The sequence below is a fragment of the Xyrauchen texanus genome, chromosome 7, assembly GCF_025860055.1.
Source record: "Xyrauchen texanus isolate HMW12.3.18 chromosome 7, RBS_HiC_50CHRs, whole genome shotgun sequence".
Classification (NCBI taxonomy): Eukaryota; Metazoa; Chordata; class Actinopteri; order Cypriniformes; family Catostomidae; genus Xyrauchen; species Xyrauchen texanus.
In genome coordinates this window covers 25,797,847-25,824,349 of record NC_068282.1, presented here as the reverse complement: position 1 = coordinate 25,824,349, position 26,503 = coordinate 25,797,847, and the positions used below count along the sequence as shown (strand labels likewise).

At 36.8% G+C, this 26,503-nt stretch overlaps 2 protein-coding genes across 3 annotated transcripts in view; one reads left to right on the top strand and one right to left on the bottom strand.

The window, feature by feature from the left end:
- The first annotated feature begins 1,670 nt into the window (after positions 1-1,670).
- Positions 1,671-19,881, top strand: rpl5b (ribosomal protein L5b). 2 transcript variants are annotated; one of them, XM_052129986.1, is made up of 8 exons: positions 1,671-1,768; positions 2,236-2,305; positions 2,388-2,503; positions 2,866-3,000; positions 11,877-12,079; positions 16,412-16,589; positions 16,829-16,917; positions 19,719-19,881. In XM_052129986.1, the coding sequence occupies exons 1-8, from the start codon at positions 1,766-1,768 to the stop codon at positions 19,813-19,815; spliced, it is 891 nt and encodes a 296-aa protein (XP_051985946.1). In that variant the 5' UTR covers positions 1,671-1,765; the 3' UTR covers positions 19,816-19,881. The 2 variants fall into 2 exon arrangements, with proteins under 2 accessions (XP_051985946.1, XP_051985944.1); XM_052129984.1 differs by lacking the exon at positions 1,671-1,768 and adding an exon at positions 1,915-2,146.
- Positions 19,882-19,932: 51 nt separating this feature from the next.
- dipk1ab (divergent protein kinase domain 1Ab) overlaps positions 19,933-26,503 on the bottom strand; it is a 43,286-nt gene continuing 36,715 nt past the window's right edge. The window contains exons 3-5 of the mRNA XM_052129982.1: positions 26,371-26,478; positions 22,276-22,452; positions 19,933-21,774 (exon numbers count right to left, since the gene is read on the bottom strand). Of these exons, the coding sequence (XP_051985942.1) occupies positions 20,962-21,774; positions 22,276-22,452; positions 26,371-26,478 (1,098 nt within the window). The 3' untranslated portion in view covers positions 19,933-20,961. The remainder of the gene's footprint in view (positions 21,775-22,275; positions 22,453-26,370; positions 26,479-26,503) is intronic.

Here is a 26,503-nt window from a genome sequence, read left to right as displayed (position 1 = left end):
TCACAGGATATATATATATATATATATATATATATATATATATATATATATATATATATATATATATATACATACATAAATACTGTATATACACTCACCAGCCACTTTTTTAGGTTTAGCTTCAGTTAAAGTTGACGTCAACCATAAGAATGGTGGAAAAATGTGATCTCAGTGATATAGATCATGGCATGATTGTTGGTGTCAGACAGGCTGGTTTGATTATTTCTGTAACTGCTAATCTCCTGGGATTTTCACGCACAACAGTCTCTAGAGTGTAAAGATGATGGTGCGAAAAAACAAACATTGGCAGTTCTCTTGGTGAAAACGGCTTGTTAATGACAGAGGTCAGAGAAGAATGTCCAGACTGGTCCATGCTGACAGGAAGGCGATAGTAACCTAAATAACCACGTTACAACAGCTCTATGCAGAAAAGCATTTCTGAACATTCAACACGTCGAACATTGAGGCTGATTGGATACAGCAGCAGAAGACCCCTCCGGGTATCACTATCTTAGTACAAGAAACTGAGGCTGCAGATGGCACATGCTCACCAAAACGGCACAGTAGATGATTGGAAAAACATCACCTGGTCTGACAAATCTGGATTTGTAATCAGGTACACAAATGGTAGTTCCAATGCACCCTCAGTTTTCTGTTCTTAACCCAATCTGGTCTTCTGCTGTTGTAGCACATCCGCCTCAAGGTTCAACATGTTGTGCATTCTGAGATGCTCTTCTGCTCACTGCAATTGTACAGAGGGGGTATCTGAGTTACCGTAGACTTTCTGACAGCTTGAACCAGTCTGGCCATTCTCTGTTCACCTCTCTCATCAACAAGGTGTTTTCATCCACAGAGCTGCCGCTCACTGGATGTATTTTGTTTTTCGCACCATTCCCTATACCCCAGGGATGGATTACCAACTGGGCCAATAGGGCCAGAGCCAAGGGGCCCTTGACTACCCAGGGTCACTTGACTGCCCGATGATGCCCTGGGCTTTAAGGCTCCGTGATCTAGTTTTGTGATCTCCCCCCCCGCTTCAAAACCCTTTTGGCCATGAACATGCTATACCCTCTAGAGACTGTTGTGTGTGAAAATCCCAGGAGATCAGCAGTTACAGAAATACTCAAACCAGCCAGTCTGGCACCAACAATCATGCCACGGTCTAAATCACTGAGATCACATTTCCCCTCATTCTGATGGTTGATGTGAACATTAAAGCTACTGACCCATATCTGCATGATTTTATACATTACACAGCTGCCACATGATAAGATAATTGCATGAATAAGTATATTTACAGGTGTACCTAAAAAGTACCAAATAAGTGTGTGTACATACACAGGGGCGTAGTATGAGGGGCAATGTTTGATATGCCAAGTACAAGTAGTTTTTGCATATTTGTATTAATTATTTGCATTGTGATTTTTATTTTAATATAGCATTTTTCTTATAGCATTTTGTCTAACCTCATCTCATCTCAACAGCCTTTCTTGGCTCAAAGCGTTTTGAGCAGAATCTTGAACATTTCTTGAAATATATTTATTCTGTTCATGCACATGACATTATTTTCACAGATCACGTTCGTAGTTATACACCCAAAGCAGTAGGAGTCGCCATGTTTTTCTTCTGACAGTGTTGTTTTGCCCCGCTGTGGACTGTATTTACCGCGCATGCGCACATCGATCTTTCTTTTCCCAGTGCAGCGGAGTAAAAACTCCGTAGTTTGACTCCAGGCTCCGACTCTGGAGACTAAAAAGTCTACAAAATGGTCAGTACAGCGCCGCAATACTTATTTTATTATGTTCCCTAAAGGATAATTGTCTGTTTAGCGCCCTTACCTTATCATGTGATGGCAGATAATACAAAGATGGCATAAGATTTTGTCGGAGAAACCGAGTTCGGTATGAGTTTAAGCGTGGCCTTTCCGCTGATTTCAAGCCCTTCCCACAGTGTTGAGTGTCAGATAGAGATTCATACTGTTGTTAACGTCTGCAACGTTATCGATAGTTTTCGGAAAAATATACATTCCCAAAAATGCACGAGACAGTGTTGGTTCGGCACTCACATGACGAGCTAGACATGTTTAATGCTAACCTGCTATGCTTGCAGACCTCAACATCTGATTGGAGGCATTTCAACCCTTACAGTCAGTGTTGCAGCAAATTTTTTAATGTTTTCCTAATGAATAGAGGTGGAAGTTGGTATGAGTTTTTAAGCTTCTGTGTTGTCTTTTAGGGATTTGTTAAAGTAGTGAAGAACAAGGCCTACTTCAAGAGGTATCAGGTGAAGTTCAGGAGAAGGAGAGGTAAGTGTAAAACTGTAAAAGTAAATAATTGGTTAAAACCATTCAGACAGGACTGACTTTAATTTTGCATTTTGCTTCCCAGAGGGAAAAACTGATTACTTTGCCCGTAAGCGTCTGGTCATCCAAGACAAGAACAAGTACAACACACCCAAGTATAGGATGATTGTCCGCTTCTCCAACAGGGACATCATCTGCCAGGTGGGTGTCAACCTGCTGATCATTTCCCTCATGACCAAAATCCTCATTCAGTGAAATGCCAAAGATTGGTACATAAATGTTGGGAAAAAAAACATGTTCCTTATCTAACAAGTTACTACATTTGTGTTTACACACCCATGCTTGTTGAGAGCAGTACATGTGTTTTTAACAATACACTCTTAATGTATGGCTGGTATTCATGTGCTTATTTTTGTGCGTAGTTCTGCATTATAACAAAAGTTTGTTTGTGTGTCAGTTCCAAGTTCATGACTTGTTATTTGTCAGTTAATTAGCAACAATAGGTTAAAGTCTCAGTTTGCTTGTGTACAGTCAAATTTGATTGGGATGTTTTTGTTTTTCAGATTGCTTATGCTAAGATCGAGGGTGACATGATTGTGTGCGCAGCCTATTCCCACGAGCTGCCCAAGTATGGCATCAGTGTGGGTTTGACTAACTATGCGGCAGCCTACTGCACTGGGCTGCTGCTCGCCCGCAGGGTGAGTCTCACTCCTACCACTTATCATTTGACTTGTTTCCTCTTGAAACACATTTATAAAGCTTTACCTTGCAGGCCAAGAATTTGTGTTTGTATCTCAAAGAAATTAATCTCCTTTCTCTAGTCATTTATCACATTTTCTGTAGTCCACTATAGAGGTCGACCGATGCCGATCTTTTGAAATCCGGGTCGGCCGATATGTGCTTGTTTTTAACCTCTTATTTGAACCTTTTATTTGAAAGATAAAATGTAACACAAATAATTACTTAAGATAGACAAAATTTCTCAACAAATACATTTATTGAACACTTGGCCAATCTGCACTTGTACACTTAAATTAAAAATGTATAATGTAAAAACATATTGTATAAATAATGTATAACAAATATATTAAATAAACAAAGCAGGTGTTATGAACTGCTCCGAGACACGAAGGTTGAGATCCAAATGCAGCTTTAATTAAGGGGCAATCCAGACACGTAATCCAATATTCAGAGCATCCAAGAGAAGCACAGGCTTCGGATGGGTATCGTTAAGGTTTTAATGGTATTACTATTACCGATACTGCTTATCGATCCAGTACTTTAATGGTATTCTTAACGGTTCTTTTTATATATATATATATATATATATTAATTAAACAAAGATAAACGTTATATAGGCACAGGGATTTAATTTCAGTAAGGTGTACTATCATTACTGTTCAGGTGTGGTCTAAAAAGAAATCTAATAAAGTAATCAATTGTAAAATAACACTGCATAGTTTATCATAGATAGATTAATGCTTATTAATGCAGAAGTTATTCATTCAAGAGCTGTAAGTTATTTTCTCTCACTCGCATATTTATTAGACAGCTTCCCCTTTAAGACTGAGTTTAGATCTAATAGGCTCCTAATGCACCATATTTTCTCCCAACTATTTCCATAACTACGTGCATTTAAGACATAAACTGTGTTTAAGTGAATCTCCAAGCCGGTCGTTTTGACATTTTTGTGTATAGTTGATCGTTTAGACTCCGTCGTTTTTCAAACGAGTTTAATTATGCAACATATTTTTCACTTGGCTGTAGTGACGTCATTGACAGAGCTTCTCTGTGCACACCGCGCACATGAAACCCAAAGTAGCCTATACTTTGCTTGTCTCGTTGTGGTCTGTTTCGGAGCGCGCGCCTCCTTGGGAACGGTATCTCTTGCGCTCTTTATTATTAAACACGTCCCGCAATTTAGCAACAGTAGCTAGACTGCATTTTACAACAATCACAGATTGTGCTGATTCTGACGTTAAGTTTGAGTTTTAGGGAGAAATGTCAGTGCACCGCTGTGAAGGGAAGGAAGTTGTGCTAGACAGAATGCAGCTTATGTATAAATATTCTTTTTATAATCTTTGGAAAATAAAATCAGACTAATATCACAGATCTAAAGTGTAAACGGGCTACGTTTGAATGTTTAGTTCTGTCACTCATTAAGCAGGGCTTGTGTTGTGCTCGCTGTGGCACCACGTGAGCGAGATCTCCCTCTCTCTCTCTCTCTCTGCGAATAGCTAAATTGCATCACAGACAAATGGTTTCATATTATACATAGAAATGGCTGGCGAGATAAAATAACTTTCTCTTTATAGCAATAATACATTTATTTTCTTAATTTCTCCAGTACCGACAGCAGAACCGGTAACGTCCGAGCTTACCAAAGCCAATCCTTCAATAGCCTATATTGCGTTGGTATCTTTTTTATTACTTATTTCTCTGCATTGAGTGACAACCCTCTCAAATATAAGACACACAAACAGAACAAATAAAAGTCTCAGATTCACTGTCTGTAATTGCAAAATTCTTGCTTACTTATTGTGGCATGATAGTCACCCTTCTGCTGTGATAAAGCAACTTCAACTACTAAAGTAGCCGAACGTCATGTCGCCTATTGCGTTTGTCGCGTTTTTTCTTGAAGTTGGTAGTAACATATCAAAAGTTTTTAATTAAATATAAAGGAGTTATACAAATGTAATCCTTACCGTTTTCTCCAAGGAGCTTAGCTCCTTCCTTAGGCGCTGGCTGAGGTCTGCTCACTCTGTTGGAAAATGACTCTAGGGGCAGCGTGCGTTGAACACGTTTTCCACAACAACACTAGGCTGCCCACAGGTGTGCCTGCCTAATAATCGGCTTGATATACTTGGATATTGGCCGATGCCGATTATGGTAAAAAAATCGGCAGATTAATCGGTCGACCTCTAGTCCACTACACATACTCTTTAAGCATGATTGTGTGACCAATCAGGGCCAGGGGACTCTTTCTGCTGACAGCGGAATGAGGGTAAAAATATTGGGGCAAAACAAATTAAGCAATTTTTGATTTATTGTAGCAAGTTTAGATATTTTAAAAGTACTTTTGTGGTGTTTGGTTTATTTCTCCTTTGTGCTATTACCCTCTACACAGCCGACTTGATCAGTGTTCCAAGTTGGTGTAGTTTTTTTTTGTGGGACACTTACTGTGGGAGGAATTCAGCTGTGCGTGTAAAAGTTGTCTTGCAAGGCATGACACCTGTAACTGGGTTTTGGCCTGTCGGAATAATAATCTGTATCTAAAAACCGTACAAAAGTGTGTTTAGCCCTGTTTACACCGGATTTGATTTTTGGACTACATTTACTATGTATTTGGTCTGAGTATCTGTATCTACTTCAACATATTATACACATTGTGATACATGTCATAATTCAGTGTAGTTAAAAATGCAGCAAATGTCTGCAAGAAAATGGAATTGTGTGGTTCATCACTTGTCTGGTACAGCAAGCTCATTGAAGTGCCTTTGACCACACTGCACTCCAGATGTCCTGCGTAATTAAACTGTAGAAAATGGGCATTCTGCAAAATTGGTCACTTTTGCGATGCGTGCAGTGGTTTGATTACAGGTACACCCAGTCTCGTGCTTTGCTACAGCAGCATGTGCACAGTGATTCTGCAACTGACAGGAATGCAGCGTGAAGGGCTCTGAAGAAGCTGCACTCATTAAGCTTTTCATTCATAAACAAACTGAATGACCTGATGCATGTATCGACACTAAATTTGAGGGGCAAGTTGTTTGTTCACTTTGGCGTCAGCATTCAAGTCTATCTTGTTCATGAATGAGAAAAAAAGGACTGAAGAGCTATTAAAGTGTAAAAGTTACTATTTATAAATGTTAATGGGGTTTCACATGATGCCACTTACACAAGTGTTTTTCACACTCACTTTTGACTGTCTCAATTTCTTTTAATGAAATATTACCTTAAGTTTCAGAGTATGCAGAGACCCCAGTTATTGAGCTACAGTAATTACATTCACACACAAAAATAACATTAAGACCATAACGTAAAGGAGTCCTCTTTACTTTCTGCAATCAAAGCAATTGGCACCTTTTCTCTTCCAAATACAAGTTTTCTGTGCACATCTCCTGTTTTCTTGCATGGCAAACTCATTAACTTGCCCCTCCGTGATCTTTTCTGTATCGCTTTTCATTTGGAGGGCAAAGCGGCGCTTGATGCTGGTGTTGAGCGGAGCGTTGTCACCTTGCCGCATCATTTATAATGCCCTTTACAATGATGGAAAGACATTTATTTAGCCTTATTATTATAAGGCTATTGTTCTTTTCTGATAACAGGCATGCTCAGCAGTTTAAATACTGTAGGCAAATGATACTTTAATATTACAATATTTTTTTCCAATAAAAATTGATTCATAGACATATCAAACAGAGAAAACTAGGGCTGTCAATCGATACATTTTTAATCGAATTAATTACATGGTGTCCCGATTAATTAATCGCATATACAAATATTTGCTGAGAAAACCCCTCATATAACAATAATTCAATATATAATGATGAAATAATTATACATGGTTATCTTTAAATATTAAAATATATATATATATATATATATATATATATATATATATATATATATATATATATATATATATATATATATATATATATATATATTAAAAAAATTCAGATAATTAAAATGCATTACATTCTTGTAGCAGAAGAGTTAATCATTGATAAAACAATATAAAAGTGGCTTTAGAATACAATGTTTTGTTTATTAGCATATTATTGATCATAAGTCAATCATTGGCAAACAGTTCACAGCAATCCATTTCACAAGTGAATTTGTCAATCAGGTGGATATTTATTATGAGGGCTTGTTTAAGAACCCGTCATTGTACACCTGCATCAGACTTTTTTTAATTTAAGAAACAAGCCAGGGGTATACATAAGGTGACCACCTGGCTATTGCTGTGTTGCAGGTCAGCAGACCTGATTTTGCAGGAAACGAGGGAGAGATAACTTGCTATTATTGTACTAGGTGAATAAATATTGATTTTATATTAGATGTATTTTTGCAGTGATGTTAAATGTTAATGACGGCGCTGTGAACGTCACTCAGTTTGGCATAAGGTCTACGATACAAACTAATTTTAACAGCTCAGACCTACTCAATGTAAATATGAAGTGAAAATAATAATCTAATCGTTAAAAAGCACATTTCCAAATAAGCACATCAATTCCATTATTAAAGATTAAATGCGTTCTTACCGGATTTAGTGAATCTTTAATTACATTTTTTTTGTCAGATCTGGCTGCTTTGAGTTGAGCCTTCTCATTCATTATGACTGTAGAACTCCTGTCAGGTGTAGGTGTTCACTTTCACTAGGAGTTCACTTTTGATGAGGTCCACAGATGCTCAGTTCCTTGTCTCTGTCCACGAAGCGGTCATCAGTGAAAACCCCCTCTCCACGAACGCGTTGGTGACCAGGAATGCTCAAAGCCAAAGATATCAGAGCTGTCATGTTTGGGGTACTGAAATGCTTCAGCAGAGCTGTCTGTGAAACTTCGGTGGCATACCCTGCACTCTCCTTTTTTAGGGTCACCTGTAACGGGTTTTAACCATGTATATATTTTCTCTAATTCTTTATTATACGAACAAGGACACTTTTTCTTCTCGGGAGCTCCGGATAGACCCATTTTTCTGTTGCAGTTTTTTTTCCAGTGTTTGCCCTTTACAAACACTTCCCGCTCTGGCAAGAAAAAAGGCTGTGCTGCGCATGTTCAGTGTTTTCTTACTAACTTTTTTGTTTTTATATTGATTTTGTAATTAAAGGACGATGAAATAAAATGATGCCGAAATTATTATTAAGATAAATTATAGAGACAAAATTGAAATGCGGGACACTGCTTATGACTTGCGGGACAAGGCTTCCAATTTCGGGACTGGGTGGTCATCCTACTACACTACCTGCGTCAGACATGCTTGTGTTGCGTCTCGGGTGTGTTGCGTCAAAAAAATAAAATGTTTAGGTCAAGTTAAATATAGTTTAATACTCAATCTTTAAACACATTTAGATCCCTTGGTTCAAATTTGAACCCTTAGTAATGCATATGTGTTTTTTTCTCTGTATAAACTGTGTGTTGCTCACAGCTGAAATTTCACTTCCTGCCCTCTGGAGTATACAGGTGGTACTAAAAGCATGCGATTAAATGCATTAATTTTAAGGCGTTATTTTTGTAATAATTAATCGTGTGTTATCACATTTAACCCCATTAATTACCCCTGTGTTCTTATTATTATTAAACATTATACTGAAATAAAGACTATACTATAAAGTCTCTTGGTAGATTTAGATGGTGAACAACTCAATGATTCAGTCACTCACTCATTACACATAAGACAAAAGCACATTTTTCGCACTTAGTGGCATCTCCAGAAGGGGTCACTGAACAATTTGTGAAACGGAAGCAAGCCACATCAATATACCCTTTATTTTTGCAGCTAGTTCTGCACAATTGTGCAGTTAATTTGCTATACTTGAATCATTAAAATAGCTGGAATTGGTGCTTTTTAGCTTATTCTTTTTTTCTCCCCAATTTGGAATGCCAATTCCCAATGCGCTTTAAGTCCTCATGGTGGTGTAGTGACTCTCCTCAATCCGGGTGGCAGAGGACGAATCTCAGTAGCTTCCGCATCTGAGACCATCAATCTGCTGATCTTATCATGTGGCTTGTTGAACGTATTACCACGGAGACATACAGGGTTTTTACTGGCTCAATTTGGCAGCGGTGGTACCATCCTGATCATGTGCACACATACATTTGTACCATGCCTTCCATTGGTTAAAGCAAACACTTACAAGCAACATATTTTAGGTGTATAGTAATTAGATGATTGAAGGAAATGACAATTATCAACTTATAGCATATTTAATTAAAAAGCAAACCTGTTCAACATATGAATTAAATACAACATAACCGCTAATGTGTTCATTTATAGTTAAACAGCGGGGTGGGTATGGTGGGAAGGAACGATGTGTAGAGACCAATTGGCCACTGTTTACAGCTTGGATAGGACTGATCGCTTTGTTTGACAGGTCTTGATTTACCATGCACAAAACTGAAACCGTTACTTATTCTATGTAATTATGTTTCTGGTTTGTGGCATTTACAAATATAACTAGTTCTTGGGTTCAGTAAAACCCTCAGATCACTTGTTTGCAGAGTTTTTTGGACTTTTGATAAAGGCTAGCTTGGTTCCAAATGCCATAACTTGCTTTGAGATAACAATACAACATTTTGCCAAGATACAGTTGACATGATTGTAGTCATCATGTCAAGCATGAATAATTAACTAAATTAATTAATAAACTGCATCACTTTCACACTTTCACTCTTATGTTACAACACTTTCACAGTGTTGTAACATAAGAGCCTCCAAACATGAGATGGACATGTTTGCATTTGAGAAAATCAAGATTATGCGTGGTTAGTCATTTAACTCTTTCCCCGCCAGCGTTTTAAAAAAAAGTTGCCAGCCACCGCCAGGGTTTTTGACGATTTTCGCTAAACTTTAATGGCCCGCAGAATATTTTCTTCCATGAATATATGAAGATGCTATATATCAAAATAAAGATCTGAGCCTCTGCTTTTAGGCAAAAAACACGATTTTATTTTATCTTCATTTGTTCTTTTTTTATTACCACTTGAACAGAGGTAGGTTTTTTCAAAAACAACATTTCAGACAAAAAGCTGAGAAAAAGGCATTTTTATCAAACAAGTGCTTTAGTATTAGTATGGTGTTCCACTTCACGTTTGAGACAATCGCAGTCTGTTTCTTTGATCAAAGAGTTGCGTACTCTTTCAAAACATGCGTGCGGGTCTTCCTTACCGTATACCACCTAAAACACGGATACCCGGAAAATTCCGTGTTTGGCGGGGAAAGAGTTAAGTCACTGAAATAAGGCCATGAAATCCATAATAGATTTTGTAGACTCCAGTTTTTGCTCACAAAATTAACTATTGTGAGACACTTTTTGGTGGGAGAAATGCTGTATTGGATCACCCTCTTCTGAGGTAAATTCACAGCGTGTCTTCCAAAAATGATAATGAGCTCAAACGGGATAGACTGTACCTCTGTACAATGGTTTCATACGGATTACACAATCAGAGAATATTTGTTTGTGATTTTAAATTGGTTCATTTAAATGTAGACAATTCAAGCTTTCTATAGACCTATTTCTCATGTCTGCTAGGCAAGTATACGCTGAGCTTCGGATAATTTTCATGACATGCTCCGAAGTTCACAGAGACAGCAGAAAGTGCATCCTGTATGATTTCTTTATTTTAAAAAAACCACAACGTTTTGCTGTTTTTGTGAGTACACAAATAAAAGTGAACCCTTTTGTAGTTTCAAATAATGTCTTACTCTGTATGACCAAAAATGTTGTATTTCGTTCTGTTATAAGGGAAAAAGTCAGGTGATCGTGCCAGTGCCTCCGGTGATCACAGAGGATTAGCTATGTTATCAATGTAAAAAAAAATCTCAACCAGGAGCAATTCAAATATTGAATTTTGTGGGCAATTCTGACACTGCACAATACTATTTTGAGCCAACGCCTGATTAGCTTGCTTGTTGTTAAGCTTAATGGAGGGCTAATGCCTAAGTTCTGCTGGCTGTATGGAGATTTTTATTTTTTATAGTGGTTTATTTTCACAGCAGTGGCAAAACATGTGAAAGTTTAGGGCAAACATTATCCTTACCTGGCTGTCACAAATGAAGGCTGGTAGGGTAGACTTTCATGTTGCTGCTCAGGGCACTCGTTCTGCGTGCGCTATCTGTGTGGAGGCTGTGACAAAGAATGTCAAAGGGGGGAGGGGAATATGCGCACAGAATTGCAACTTAAATGCAGATGTCGGGCACACGTTTAATTGAGAATTAATGCCAAGGGCCACATTTAAATAAAAACCAAAATATAAAAAAAATAAGAAATTACTTGCAAAAAGAGCACTTATCTAGTGAAAGAGTGCGGGTGCTTGAGCACCACTTGCGGTCTATCTGTGCACGTGCCTGCCTGCCTGAGTTTCGTCAACAGTCGGAGGCGGCACGAAATTTGACAGAGGCAGCCGCCTCATAATTTTCTATGCTGGAAAAACCCTGGATATGGCGTGTGTGGAGGCTCACGCTGTTCTCCGTGGCATCCACGCACAACTCTTCACGTGACCCACCGAGAGTGAACCACATTATAGTGACCATGAGGAGGTTACTCCATGTGACTCTACCCTCCCTAGCCACTGGGCCAATTTGGTTGCTTAGGAGACCTGACTGGAGTCGCTCGGCATGCCCTGGATTTGAACTTGCAACTCACTCTGTTGATTACACAGTTACAAACATGTAGTTTTGAATTAATGTGTTTGGATGACAATGTTTTGGACATGTTACACTATCACAATTCCGTTGTGATCCAATCCCCTGAAACGGATGTTGATACTTATAGTACACAGAGCTTATGACAATTCTGGAATTCCATGTGGCAGTAGTTGTTATAATTGGACCCCTATTTGCAATCTTGCAGCTGCTGAACAAATTTGGCCTTGACAAGGTATATGAAGGTCAGGTGGAGGTCACCGGGGATGAGTTTAATGTGGAGAGCATTGATGGACAGCCAGGAGCTTTCACCTGCTACCTGGATGCAGGCCTGGCCAGAACCACCACTGGCAACAAGGTGTTCGGAGCCCTGAAGGGAGCGGTGGATGGAGGTCTCTCCATTCCTCACAGGTAAATCTTTCCTCTTACTGGTCATCTTTGAATGTGCCTGAAATATTAGATTGATGTTCTTTGGTATGTTGCATGTATTTGCTTGATAATGACACCTCTAGAGACGGAGTAACTTGAAAAAAATTATTTTATAAATCGACTAATCGTACAAAGCCACATTTCATTTCCTGTATTTTATTAAAATAAAAATCATTCTATGCTATACATTGTATTTAAATAAGATTTAAAATATAAATGTTACAATATAATAGTGTTTACATTGGATATATGGAATCTTTTTGATTATCGAAACATCTGGAAACTTTGGAAATCAACCTTTTTTTTTCCATTCAGGGTGCTGTGGGAAATCAAACTCACTTCAGTTTTATAACATGACCGTACCCATAGACTACTGTACTAAGTTGGGACTGTGCTTCTAGTGAACAATTTGTTCCCTACTCTATAATAGTTTCCTTATCAGACTCTTAATTATTGAGGTAATTTTTAAGGATATCTGATGTCAAACTAGGCCTGTTTGTTTCCTTATATCAATCATTAAAACAGAAGAGATTTTACACATGATCTTACACATTTTCAAAGGTCCAGACATAAAGCCCTTTTATTTATTAACAAACTACCATTTATTTTATTTTTTTTACATGTATTTATAAAATTATATAATAATCACAATTAAGTCTATGGATAGCTCCATTACTGTAGTTTGGTCAATGTAGCTAGTAGTAGTATTAGTGGTGCACCGATCAGGAAATTTGAGGCAGATACCGATCACCGATTTTAACACCAAGATTGACCAATAACTATACACATTTTTTTATTTAAAGTGACCTTTGCCCCACTTTTTCAAGTTATATTGTGTAGTTATGTTTATGCCCCACACAGTTACATTTCTGTAACACTTTACAAAAAGGTTCCATTTGTTAACATTATTTAACAACGTTACTGTAGTTAGCATGAACTAATGAACTTAAAGGGTTAGTTAACACAAAAATGAAAATTATCCCTTAATTTACTCACCCTCAAGCCATCCTGTGTGTTTGACTTTCGTATTTCAGCCAAACACAATCGGAGTTATATTAAAACATTTCTTGACTCTTCCAAGCTTTATAATCGGAAGGAATGGTACCTTAAGCCCAAAAAAGTGCATCCATCCATCAAAAAAGTAATCCATATGGCTCCAGTGGGTTAATAAAGGCCTTCTGAAGCTGAAGCGTTTTTTTTTTTTTTTTGTAAAAATAATATCCATATTTATAACTTTCGAAACTTTAATCACTGGTTTCTGGTAACGTCCATCCATGGCCATTACTGGTGTTGGTTACAAATGTAATAGTATAGTTACAACAGATACTATAATTTTTTTTTTTAAGTTGTATTAGTTTATATTAGTTGATACACTATGAATTAATAATGAACTGTTGTAATTTTATAAACTAACATTATAATAAAGGCTTTAAAATATATTGAACATTGTTTGTTCATGATATCTAATGCATTAACTATTGGAACCTTTTTATAAACTAACCAAAATTACATTAATTATGAATTTCTAACATTGTTTTGAAATGGTTATGAGTAGTTCTGTTGTCAATATAAAAAGGTCATTGTGATATACTGGTAAGCAGTAAAAACTATGAGAGCATCACACACGGCAGAGGATAATGTAATTATCCAGCATTTTCCATATCAATGTGCTGTGTTGTAATCTGGTGGCGTGAATAAATTCTGTGCTTCAAAATTGTCCTTACATGGCCGTGGTATTATAAATTTAAATGTTTATTCGAGTTAGTGATTTTGGTTCTGGTATGTTAACAGCAGTATCACTTAAGATTCATTAATGGAAACATGTGTTTTGGAGTTTTGGTCGCATAGTGTACGGTATATGGCAGTGAGGTCATATAATAGCATGTGAAACTGGTAAACAACTGACCTCATGGCTGTATGTTTTCAAAGCTGGATGTTTTGAGTAGAAGAGTGTATGAAAAAAAAATGTATTACCTTCATTTATGATGATTATTAAAACTACAAGCTGTTGTGCATCACATGATATCCTCATTTGTAGAGAAGTCTGAAATATTGTTGTGTGCTCAGTCAAGTGCGAACACCTTCAAATGGCATTGGAATGCTGTATAATCGTACATTGTGCACGTCACGAGCAGTTCCGATCTGATGCTTGATACATCAATCCGATTACTTTATGTAGCGTTCATTCCGATTAAAACAAAAGGTGTCCATGTAAATCTACTGTCATGCATCAAGAGCTGAGAACGCATGCATTCGTTAGAGTAGCAGTGTATGTGTGATTCTTGCGTGCTGCAAAAAATATCGGCCCTGATTCAAGGCACGATCGGCCATTCGCAGTTCACAGACTTAAGACGGTGCAGCCCTAATTTGTATGATATAATTTATGAATATTAATTTAGAAAACACATTTAGAAACTTAACCACGGTTGTAATAAAAATCCCAAAAGTTCCTCCCAAGATATTAATATGAAACTATTAAAAAAACATTTCTGGAATAGTTTACCATGATACATTTTTATAGCCCAAGTGTGGTAATTTATTTTGGTGCACGCAACAGTCACTTTTCCTGATCATTATTGTAAAGATATTTAAAGCACAATGGAGGCAGTCAGACATTTAAACGAGAGAGGGAGGACAGTACAGAGTTGTTCACTTGTGCAGACGTTTCTACGGTGGATCGTGAGACATGCACGTGAAACCAGGCTTTAATCACCACCCACGCATCGATGCTCGTTTCAGATGAGAAACGTATTTAGTGCTTAAAGTGCCGAACGCAAAAAGAGTAACATTAATTTGCTGTCAAGACATTAATTTAATTGCTGGAAAAAAACATCCTTATTAAACTTCACAGTTTTAATCAAAATGATTGTGCACCCTTTCTCTGTTGCGATCGGTTTGATTTGCTAGCTAACTGAAGTTTAATGAAGACTCACTTGTAAAGTGGAAATGGAAACGCATGCCTGATATTGAATTGATAACATTTATACATTATAAAATGTGGAAAATAGCTTTAAACAGCACGGACACTGTCACACGCATCCCTCGCACCCACACTTGCTAAATCTAGATTATAACGCGATGGCTCATGACTTATTGAATCATAATATGCGTCACTGTGCATTTCTTATCGTAAAGAAAAATGGCGATACACTTTTTTTTGTGAGTTAATATGGATTGAAATGAACAAAGGTGTGTGATGGTAGTATTTGCCTCATTATACACTGCAACAAAATGTTTTTGTTTTTGCTTGTTTTCCAAATAAAAATATTTAAAACTTATTAAATATTATCTTATTTTTTAGCAGCTATACTGCAGAAGAAACCATTATTATCTGAGAATGTTGAATATGATATAAAAAATACAAATATTTTTAAATACCTAAAAATCCTTTAAAAAAGATGCATTCACTCGAGAAGCTGCATATAAGATATTTAGACTTTCTTTTAGAGAATAGCTCTTGAAAATAAGTATATATTGCCTTTACTGCACATTTAACCAAGTGGAAAAATGTGTGTGTATACAAAATACTCATATTTATGATACATTCTCTTCAAGCTAGTCTAATTATCTTGTATGTTGCTTCTCAACATACAAATGTATGTTGTTAAGGATTTTTAGACCATTTTAAATGGAAAACAAGACAAACCCTTTATAACAATAGGATTTTTTAATTGAATTTCTTTACTGAATTAAACAAAGTATTTTTCCCCCTTTAATTCCGTGAAATGTAATTTAGATGTATTTTAAAAAGCTGTTTTTTTTTTTTTTTTTGTTAGTTAACCTGTTTATTCCAACCTTTTAAGCTGGGGCACAAGCTGAATAACCGTTTATGGGCTAATGATTAATCGTTGCAATAATCGCCGAATAGTCTAATAATCGTTAGATTAATCGCTTATACAAGTAAGTTAATTGCAACCCTATTTTAAAGCAAATGAAATTATCATGTAATCTGTTCATCAATAGTGAGTCTTTAAGAACAAACGTGAAGTTGCAAATCTTGTTAAGGTTTTGACAAATGTTGCAATGCCTGATTCTCTCTCTGGTATTGTCAGTGACTATGACCCCTGTTCACACCTGGTATTGAAGGGCATTTCGGTTGAAGGGCAATTGGTCAGTGCCAAACACGTGTGTTAATGGGGTCCTAAAAGTTTTGTGATCGGTTCACAAAAACCACATACGGAGGTAGTCAAAGAGTCATGTGACCACATCGCATATGAGGTGTAAATTTTTTCCTCCAAAACCAGCCATGTTTAAAATGCTTTTAATTTTACATTTAGAATTTCCAGCATAAAGTTTCTGATCTTCAACTTTTAGCACCAAGCGTTTCCCTGGATATGACTCTGAGAGCAAGGAGTTCAACGCAGAGGTCCACCGCAAACACATCCTGGCCATAAATGTCTCAGAATACATGAGTTACTTGATGGAAGAGGATGAGGATGCCTTCAAGAAACAATTCTCTCGCTTCATCAAGAATGGCGTTACCCCTGATTCAGTATGTTGTCTGAAATATTGATACTTTTTTATTTTATATAGGTGTACAGATCTGTTATCTTGATGCATGATCAATAACTCCATTTAGTGTTTCCATCTCCCCCCTAATTTCTTGGGGAAGTTCAGTCTTATAGTAATATTGGCTATTTCAGTAAAACTGGTTGTTGTAAACATTACTATAATGGTCCATAATATTTATTAATTTTGTGAAGTATTTAATGTATTGTGTGTCTCCCTCAGATGGAGGAAATGTACAAAAAGGCCCATGCAGCCATCCGGGAGAACCCAGTGCATGAAAAGAAGGCCAAGCGGGAAGTCAAGAAGAAGAGGTATAGTTGTTTTTGTTCATCATGTGTCTGCTTGTGCTGTGTCTTGAGCTCTCTAATGATATTTATCATAAAGACATATGTACTGATACTGTTATCAGAATAGAGTCCGATACTGCACTCATGTACTTGTACTTGTATAAAAATGCTCCAATACCAAATACTGGTACCATCTGACAAACAAATGTAATTGCGTAAACATTCAGTGCACAGATTAAAATCACGTCATGTCCTATTGAGATTATTTGACCGCAAAAGCTGTGATTTTAAAGGAGATGGATCATTTGCATGTGCAGCATTTTAAACGTGAGTGCTTGTGAATGTGTGCAGCCAGTGTTGTGCTGACATAGACACAAACTGCTCATATCTTTAGAGATCCTTAGCTCGTACATAGATAAAACTATTATGAACATCATGTTCTGTTTGTAGCCGATGACAGCAGGCAGCGTGCTATTTCACTTTTTAGCATGAGTCATATACAGACTTATTATTTGTTCATATAGTAGCTTTTTGCAGTTTAATAATTAATGTGATTCACGTAGCAACCAGCTTTTTACGGTTTGGGAATCTGCCGTCAAAACGTCTGAGCTCCTTGGTCTAACAACATCAGAAACACTTCAAAATAAAAGCTCAATTTAAAAGAAAAAAGAATGACCAGAATAGATCACTACTGTATAGTTATATTCACTGATATACTATTATTATTATTACTACTACTAATAACAAATATAAAATAGTAACTGTCGCACTCGTTCTAAAACAAATAAATGGTATCGGAACATCCCTAATTTATTACCACGCTACAGATTTACAATGCTGTTGTGCTCATGTTTAGGCCTTTTAGACTTTTCAGATTTCTATATTTGATATTATGCTGCTCGATGATGATACCCTTTCAGGCTGAGCATATTGAAGTTGGTCCTTCATTGCACAGTTGATGCAAGCATATTTCAAGACGGGGCTGAGAGTTGCTTTGGTTAATTATTGGTCATTTAGTGTCTGACTAATTGGAGATTGTTTAAACAAATTCACAAACCATCTTATGCTGGTGTTTTAGTTTTTTTTCTTGAACTGGCCTAAATTTGACCTCAGTAAAAGGGCAAAGAAGGTTCATAATTTTCGCATTAGAACCCAGTAAATGTTCTGTAGTTTAGTCTGTACAACTTAAAGCACTTTTCAGTGTTAAAGTGCTCTTCAATCCCAGCTTAAAGGGGTCATATAATGCCATTTTTGTACAAGTTAATATGAGTCTTTAGGGTCTAAATGAAAACTTTGTAATACACTTTTATTAAACATTCTCATTAGTATTTTAAGAAAACACTAATTTTACCTGCTCAAAAACAGCTCTGTTTTCAGCACGCCGTTTCAGTGCATATGACTTTAAATGATAATGAGCTTTGGTCACCCCGCCCCTTCTTAGCAAAACCAGCTTTATACTGACTCTCGTTTCTAAAGCAGTCTGGTGAAAAATGATTCGCGCAAACATGAATGCATTGACGTTGCTCGTGGGGAATATTCCCATCGTAAACAAAACTCAGCCACTGCGTCTTCAGCGGTTCAGATTTAGGAACATCAAAATGACTGCTGTGTTCTTTATTACACCGAAGAACAGAACCACAATCGCTTAGGTGCCATTCTGCTCCAGTGTATCAACAATGATGACGGACTATGATTGACAGCTCACGAGCGAGCGAGGGCGGGTCTGTGTTGAAACACTGCTGTCAATCAACAATCCTGGGAGGGGCGTACGGCTCGATTTGAGGCAGGGGAAAATATATAAGGAGAGTAAAACAAAAACACTGGATGGATTTTTATCATAATAGGATGGTTGTGTACAGGCACAGCCAACACACATTTCAGTACAATCAACTTGAAAAAGTGCATGTACCATTACATGACCCCTTTAATATACAGAAGATAACATTAAGCCGTTCATAGGTTAATTTAATCGAACTGTAAAAAACTAATTCCTGTTTGTTTTGAGAGACCCACTTAGACCCACCCAAAAACATTACTCAACCAATGGTGTGTGAGCTGGAGGTGGTACTATCTAACAGTTTGAACAACAACAGATGAGGGGTGTATTTAGAAAGCTGTTTTGAAAACAGTTTAATTTTGCAATTCCGTTTGGTGGCAAGTGTCCCTGAAATGACTTCAGCTTAAACCCTCTGCTACTAAATGGTTGGATGGACACACTGAAATCGAATTTCAGGGCTGATACTGACTGATAATGAACAGCTTGTGTCTAATACAGAATTGTACTATTTGTGTTTTAACCCTTTCACTTGGAGTGGCTAGCAAATTCAATAAATTTGACACAATAATAATGTAGGTCTATTTTTAAAGCTTTGAAGTTAAACTTTGCAATGCATATAGGCAATATGACCAACTTTTAACAACTGCTTTTTAAATGTGCTGATTAATTAGCCATTTCATAATTTGACAATCATAATGGGACTGGGTATTGACATTATACAGATTGGTAGTAATGCCATGTTTGGAATAGTCTGGAATAAATGGTGAGATGTGTATACCTGCACAGCATGCAAGAATGTCAAAATGGTGCAAGAAAATATACTGTAACAAAATATTGGTTATGTGCATGTCTACAGCTGTAATTCCACTTGGCAATATAATTTGTTTCCCAGTAAGCAGTCCATAATATTAACCTCTGTCTGCTTCATTTTAGTCCAATTTCCTCAACTCGCTTTAGTGAAAAATGTATTTTCCTGGAAATACAGCAAGTGCAAAAAACTGTTTGCTTTTTGCACTTGCTGAAATTGACTGACTGGCTCTGTTGACAGGTGGAACCGTGCCAAGCTCACACTGGCTCAGAGAAAAGACCGTGTTGCCCAAAAGAAAGCCAGCTTCCTTCGGGCTCAAGCTGCAGAGGAGGACTAGAGCTCAATCCCGCTTTCCTCGTGTTTGTGCAGAAATACTTTGTTCTAATAAATATATCAGAAAAGACTCTTGTCTGTGTCTACTTTCCTTGATTTAAGTCTTCATTGTTTGCAAACATATTGTTGCATTTAACAAGTAGCCCAAGATTTTGGAATATTTCTTTGGTGTAACCTGATTTTTGACTAGGGTAAACCATTAGCATTGACAGAATTTGAAGTGCCAAGATCAATGTTTCAGCACTATATAGGCTGTTGTCAAAACTCATAGGATTGAAACTGAAAGAATGCAGTCCAAGTTTGTTCAAATGTACTTTAATTTGGTAAAAGGTTTCAGTTGCCCCAAGTCCTAATTTGAAACAAAACAAAGGTAAAATGTGAACCAAGAGCTTGTGTATCACTATAATCTATAATTGAGCTCTCGGGTCATCATCAACAGTGATAGACGCATTTTTAGGCCTCTTAAAACATCTATTCAAAATGCACCTAGGCAGTATAGCAGTTTTGGCAACACATTGTTCAAATAATTCATTTAGAAGTTACGTTAATGCCTTATGACTTAATTTAAACTAATAATGAAAAATGCTATTATAAAGTAACATCCAAGATTAATAAATGCTGTTGAATAGTTTTGATACCTATTGCCTTACCTAATGTTAAGAAATAGAATAAAAGTGTGACCACAATGTCAAAATTGTGTTGCTGTATCAGTTGCTGAAAATGTGTTCATTTTCAAACATGATTCAGTCTGTTGTGAATCCAGCAATTCAGCTCTATATCCTTTTTTATAGTTGAAATAGAACTGTCTAAATTTTATCTTCCAACTGCAGACTAGATACAGTTTGATTGTTTCTTGAACAGGGATCCACAGGATGAATAGCAATGTGGCATTTTATCTGCACTGGAGGACATGTATTAGCAAAGGCAGTATTTCTCTGCATCCATAGCTATTTCAATTTGGGGTTGAGTCAAGACTGAGTAATGCAAAGAACGTGGCATCAAAGTCTATTTTGGTATATGCTGCAACAAAAAATAATTGGGTTCCAGGATTCATGGTTGTATAAATTCAATCAGACAGCCCCAGTCTATTGTTTATATCACCTGTGTTCTGTATAGAATTAATATAGAGTAATTACTTAGTTATTTTTTATTAGGAGTCTTTCGTGTGGGATATCTTCTTCCAAAGCAAAGTTTTAAGGTTATTGAGAATTAATGAGTGCTCCATTTCCATCTGTTCAGTGGCACCCTGGAGAGAGATGCAGGCATACAACTGTTTCTCCAGTTCATCTTTTATGTCTGATGGTGCACCATAGAGAAGATAGTCCTTAAGTGTGCTACATACTTTGGTCAGATTTGGCTGTGTCACCTCTGTGGTGCAGCGGTGTTTCGTGAGGTCACAGGAAGTGAGGCAGTCCCTACCATACACGCAGTCACTGTCCTCTTCACACCGTCTTTCACGCATTGTTTCCTGAAAAGCAGCTTCAGGAACGATGTGTCTTGCATCTACCACCTTTATATCATAGCGCTCTGTGTAACCAAACCCTGCAGCATAAACATCGCACATAAGGAAACTTCCAAATGTTCCATGGAAGATATCCTCAGCAAGCTCAAACAGACCAATGGCTATCTTTGCCTTGCGTGGCCACGAGGGGGCGAACCACTGGTCAATGCTGCGTCGCAGACTGGCTGGAATCCACAGCTCTACTATCCATGGTAGGCTGACGCCATAGAGTGGTACGTAAGGCACCTTCTCCATCACATACAAGTCTCCACAGAAGCCCAGCAGTCTGGGAGTGTGCCCTCGATCCTGCAACACGATGGAGAGCAGAAATTCATTGAGCTGCAGTAAAGCCCAAGCTGAATGTGCTTCTGACAGGGAGATCTGACCATCCTTGTTGCTGTCAGCGACTCCAAACACAAGGGTCACCAAATCCTGTAGGTTGGCTTGGTCTCCTACTTTTACCTGCAATGAATAAAGTGTCATTATAATATGTTGTTCAGAAGAGATGCAGTTATTCTCAGTGTGCAAAAAGATGCTACTTTTTAATTAGGTCTTGCAGGATAAAAGTATCTCTTTTTTTATTCAACAGACAAATTCATGCGGCTTAACTTATGCATAATCTACATACAGATAACATTTTAAAATGGTCTAGGGTGGTTAAAAATATAAAATGTAGTGACAAAATAATGATTTCAAACAACTTAGGACCTGAGGCCTTCAGTGTATTTACATTATACATATTAACACGCTAACACATTCTTGAAGCATTAATACAATTTAAATATACTAAGTAAAATATATAAAAGTATAAGTAATATGTACAGTGAAATATATGATAAAGAATACTGTTGAAAGACTACAAACTTAAGGTCAATTTGAAGTTTTAGATGTTTCTTTAAAATTAACAGAGCTTTGAATTTACTTGCAAATGTGCACATTGCAATATGATATTGGATTTGAGACCTTTAGATGGCTGAAGACCATCTCTTTGAATTTCTCCATAGATGTCCCTTTGGTTGGGCTGTTAAAGGAGACTGACTCTTTATGGGGCTCTAATTCTACACCCAGATCATAATGAGGAACCTCCTGTATGGGACACTTTATGATCCCTTCGATATCTCCCCAACTGCCAGAATATACCTGTAGAAAGATGACGGTGTAAGAACAGTTTGACAGTTATTTAACAAGTGAAAAATTTGAAAGCATCTACTAATAATTTCTATGCATTTAACCTCGTGCGACCCAGCGTACACATGCGTGGACTTTGTATTTTGGCTTCGCTAAACGCAACGCACAATTTAAATTTATTGAAACTGGTTGATCTCATTTCAGAAGACTCTGCTATCTGTAAAGATTTAAACTTTTGACCCATGGAGTCATGTGACCAAACAACTGACAACAGCGCAAAAATTACATCTGATAAGAAACCTAATTAAGTTTTTACAATGAAACTTGTTTGAGTAAAAAAAGTCTCTAGTTTCATCCGATATGCCATTATTTATTTTTTTATTTGAGCAATTTATCGCAAAACGCTACGCTGCTGAACACAATGTACACTGTGTACTTTAGCACATTTTCTCTTTAAAAATCCTACATTTACTGTGCATTATTAAATTGAGAATCAATGGGTTCATACGAAAGCTGAACCTTTTTGCTTTCAGAGGCTGTATATTTAGTTAGGATGAAAATAAGGTGCGTTTCTGAGACAAGTGCAGACAGACGTCACACTGGAGGTTAAGTCATTCACTAAATAGGGAGGAAGGGAGCATCCTATAGCTCTCTATGCAGCTAAGTGCTTTCAATTCAAACCTCCTATCAAAAGTTCAGTTTCAGGCTGCAGATGATGTTTGGACCACTCAACAAGATTGGCAGATATGAAACAATGGTAATCAGTACATAGATTCAGAATTCATAATGTATTCTTTTATTTTAACATGGTTGGCAGTGATTGGAAGATGCTGGCCATTACTTAGAATCAGAATTAATTATGCAAATGTCTGATGTAAAGTCTTTAACGTCTCAAAAACATGAATAGCCAACACTCCTGGAAACAAAATAAACAATTAGATAACAAATGGTATTATTTTACATTTCACAACTTAGTCCACGTATTTGCCATACTTTTTTTTAGAATGTTTATTAGGTTACAAATAAAAATGGAAAATGCACAAATTAGTTACACTCATGTCTGAGGAGGTTAATGCATGAATCAGATTAAATTGCCGCTGGACATTTTGCATGAATCAGATTAAATTGCTACAGGACATTTTTCATAGGTGCATGTAATTCGTGTCCATTAGCCAGTTCTTAATTCACAATTGGTCTCATTCACTACTAATTGCATGGATTTTGCATACTCCTACTGATAGGAAAAGTTTTTACCAAAAATTTCCAACTGATTCACAACATGTGTGTATGTACATGAATGTGTTCTAATATTGATTAATCCAGATCATTCTAAATGATGGGGTGTGTGCATCTGCTTAAAACTTGTCTAAACCATCTCCATATAATGGCTTTCAGTACCACCGCACCTGAACAGTTGCAGATAATTAGAGTAAGGTGCTGCCGAAGCCAAAGGCCTAAAGAATATTACAATATAAAACTTATATGGTACAGCATTACAATTAACAATGATTTTATAATATGCCACTGTAGACATTGGATTAACCGAAGGCGTGCTTGAAGCGCTGCTTGTGCTGGAGCATTTGTTTGTGCCTCATCGTCCACAGGTTCAGACTGAGCTTGTGGTCCATTAGGCAGTGCTCGAAGTCGAGCCTAATCGTTTCACGAACAGGACACCGTACTGGCACCTTTTCAAAAAAAATATTGTTCATAAAAATGATCATTATTAATAAATGTTAAAATAAGTATGATTGCATATTTAATAAGAGATGCTTAAAAGCAAATTTAAGTTTGAATAGTTCTTAAAATAGCTTAATGCATTTAATCAACATACATATTAGAATGTTTGATTATGTCATTTAATTGAGTTGGGACTGTGCTTCTAAAGGAAATTCTTTCTTTTTATATGTTTATAAATGTTGATTTAAGTCAACTCTTGGAATATCTAAAGGCAAACAAACAGAGTCAGTCTTCCTTCACCCTTAAACGTCTTATATTTTTGTACATATCTGAATATTATGCAATGAACAAATATAAGAAGCCAAATAGAAGAATGCTTGCCTTGGCAAAATTAAGTAGAGAATGAGAAAGTCACTCAATCTCCAATAGTATACAAAATTATTCTGTTGGGCAAGAAATATTAAAAAGCCAACACATATCAGTAGACTGTCTGCCTTCATCAGGGCATGCAATACATGTAAAATATATTGTTTCTATACTTATAATCAACCATCTAAAATCAACAGTTCTATATATTCCCATTGTTTTCTATTCAATGACATGCCATCCAGAGTTTTATATCAGCTATACATGCTTGAAGAACATCACATTAGTCAGATCATTGGGATTCAATGACAAATATAACTTTAGGTCATCTGCATGGCAATGAAAAGTTATTACAGAACTAGAGATAACATATATAGAGAAAACAATATTGGCCCTAAAAGGGATCCTTGCGGAACACCAAAATTAATTGAACAATCTCATCTCTTACAGACACTACAAATTTCCTATTCAACAAATAGGAAACATACCAATCGAAAAATCCTCAAATATTCCCACCAATCTCTTCAATATATAAATTAAAACTGAATGATCAACTGAATCAAACGCTTCAGTTATATCAAACAACACTAAAATGGAGCACTCTCCAGCGTCCTCCGCCATCAATAAGTCATTGGTCACCCAAAGAATGGCAGTTTCTGTAATATGGTTTTCTCTAAAACCTGACTGAAGATATTATTATACTTCACTACCCCCAACAGTTGCTTTGCTACTGCCTTCTAGAAGAAGCGGTTGGACTATTGCAGTCTTTAACTTCTCTGGGACACATCCTGACACAAGCGAGCTATTTACTATAGACAACAAAGTATGGACGGTTTATGAATGAGACCCAATGTTATGTTAGCTATGCAAGTCATTTTCAATTGTAAAAGCAAAAATAATGACCATTTCCCTTCCCCAAGTCATTTTTATCTATATAGAACAGGGTTTCTTAAATACTAGGTCACAACCCTTTTTTGGTTTTCAAAAAAAGTGGGTCGCAGTGGGTAAAAGGTTAAAAAATCCTGGTATACACTACTTTTCACAATGGACCCTTTTACATATGCGGGTTGGAGAACTGTTGGAGCACACAAGTAGACGTATAGCAGGGTAAACTTGAATGGCACTGAATAGGAGACCACGGCTAATTGAATTTTTGCAAAAAAAGAAGTAAAAAATCTAGAGAGCAGGATAACAGCAGTAAGGAGAGAGTAATAAGCCAAATTTTCTTTCATTCCCTCAGCAGCTGTGTTAGAAGCCTCATCGCAACGGATGTATAAAATACATATTCCAGGGTAATATAATATAAAATACAATGTTATAAATGTACACTAAATATTTTTTTAAATTGGAAATAAAAAAAAGTTTGCTACATTTACGTTGTTAAGAAGCCGTTTCCCTACATACGTTGTGATTTGTAGGGAAAAGGGTCCCTACAAATCATTTTCAAGTAATTCTTTACAGAACAAAATATTGTAATGTCTGTAATGTCTTAAATATCCTGAAGCCTCTAGTGTACAGTTTCAATGAAAACATAGAAAATCAGTCCTTAATGTATTTGTCTGTAAGCCCCTAGTGAGCAAGCCAAAAGACTTTGGCAAGGAACAAAAACTCCATAAGATGTTTGGTTAGTGTGATTTAAAAAAAAACTTTGGGAGAAACCAGACTAAGCTGGGAGATCCAGTTCTCCTCTAGCTTTACAGCATGAACATGCCAAGGCCAATATTAGTTAGCTATGTGTAATATCCATCCTCCAACATCAATGTTGAAAGCACCACAGAGCCACAGTGAATCAACTTGTTAAGCTGGGCTAGGAAAGAGTATTTCAACATAAAAAAAAAAAGAACTAGCATCACTTTTATGGACCAACTACAGTCTAGTGTATCTGACCTGATTGCTGGGTTTGGCAGAGAGACACTTCCCCAAGTAAAGACTGCCCTTCTCGCACAAGCTGCTGCAGGCGGAGCCTTCAATCATCCCCTTCTGGAATTTTTCACACTGGAGTAAAGACATGTAGATACAA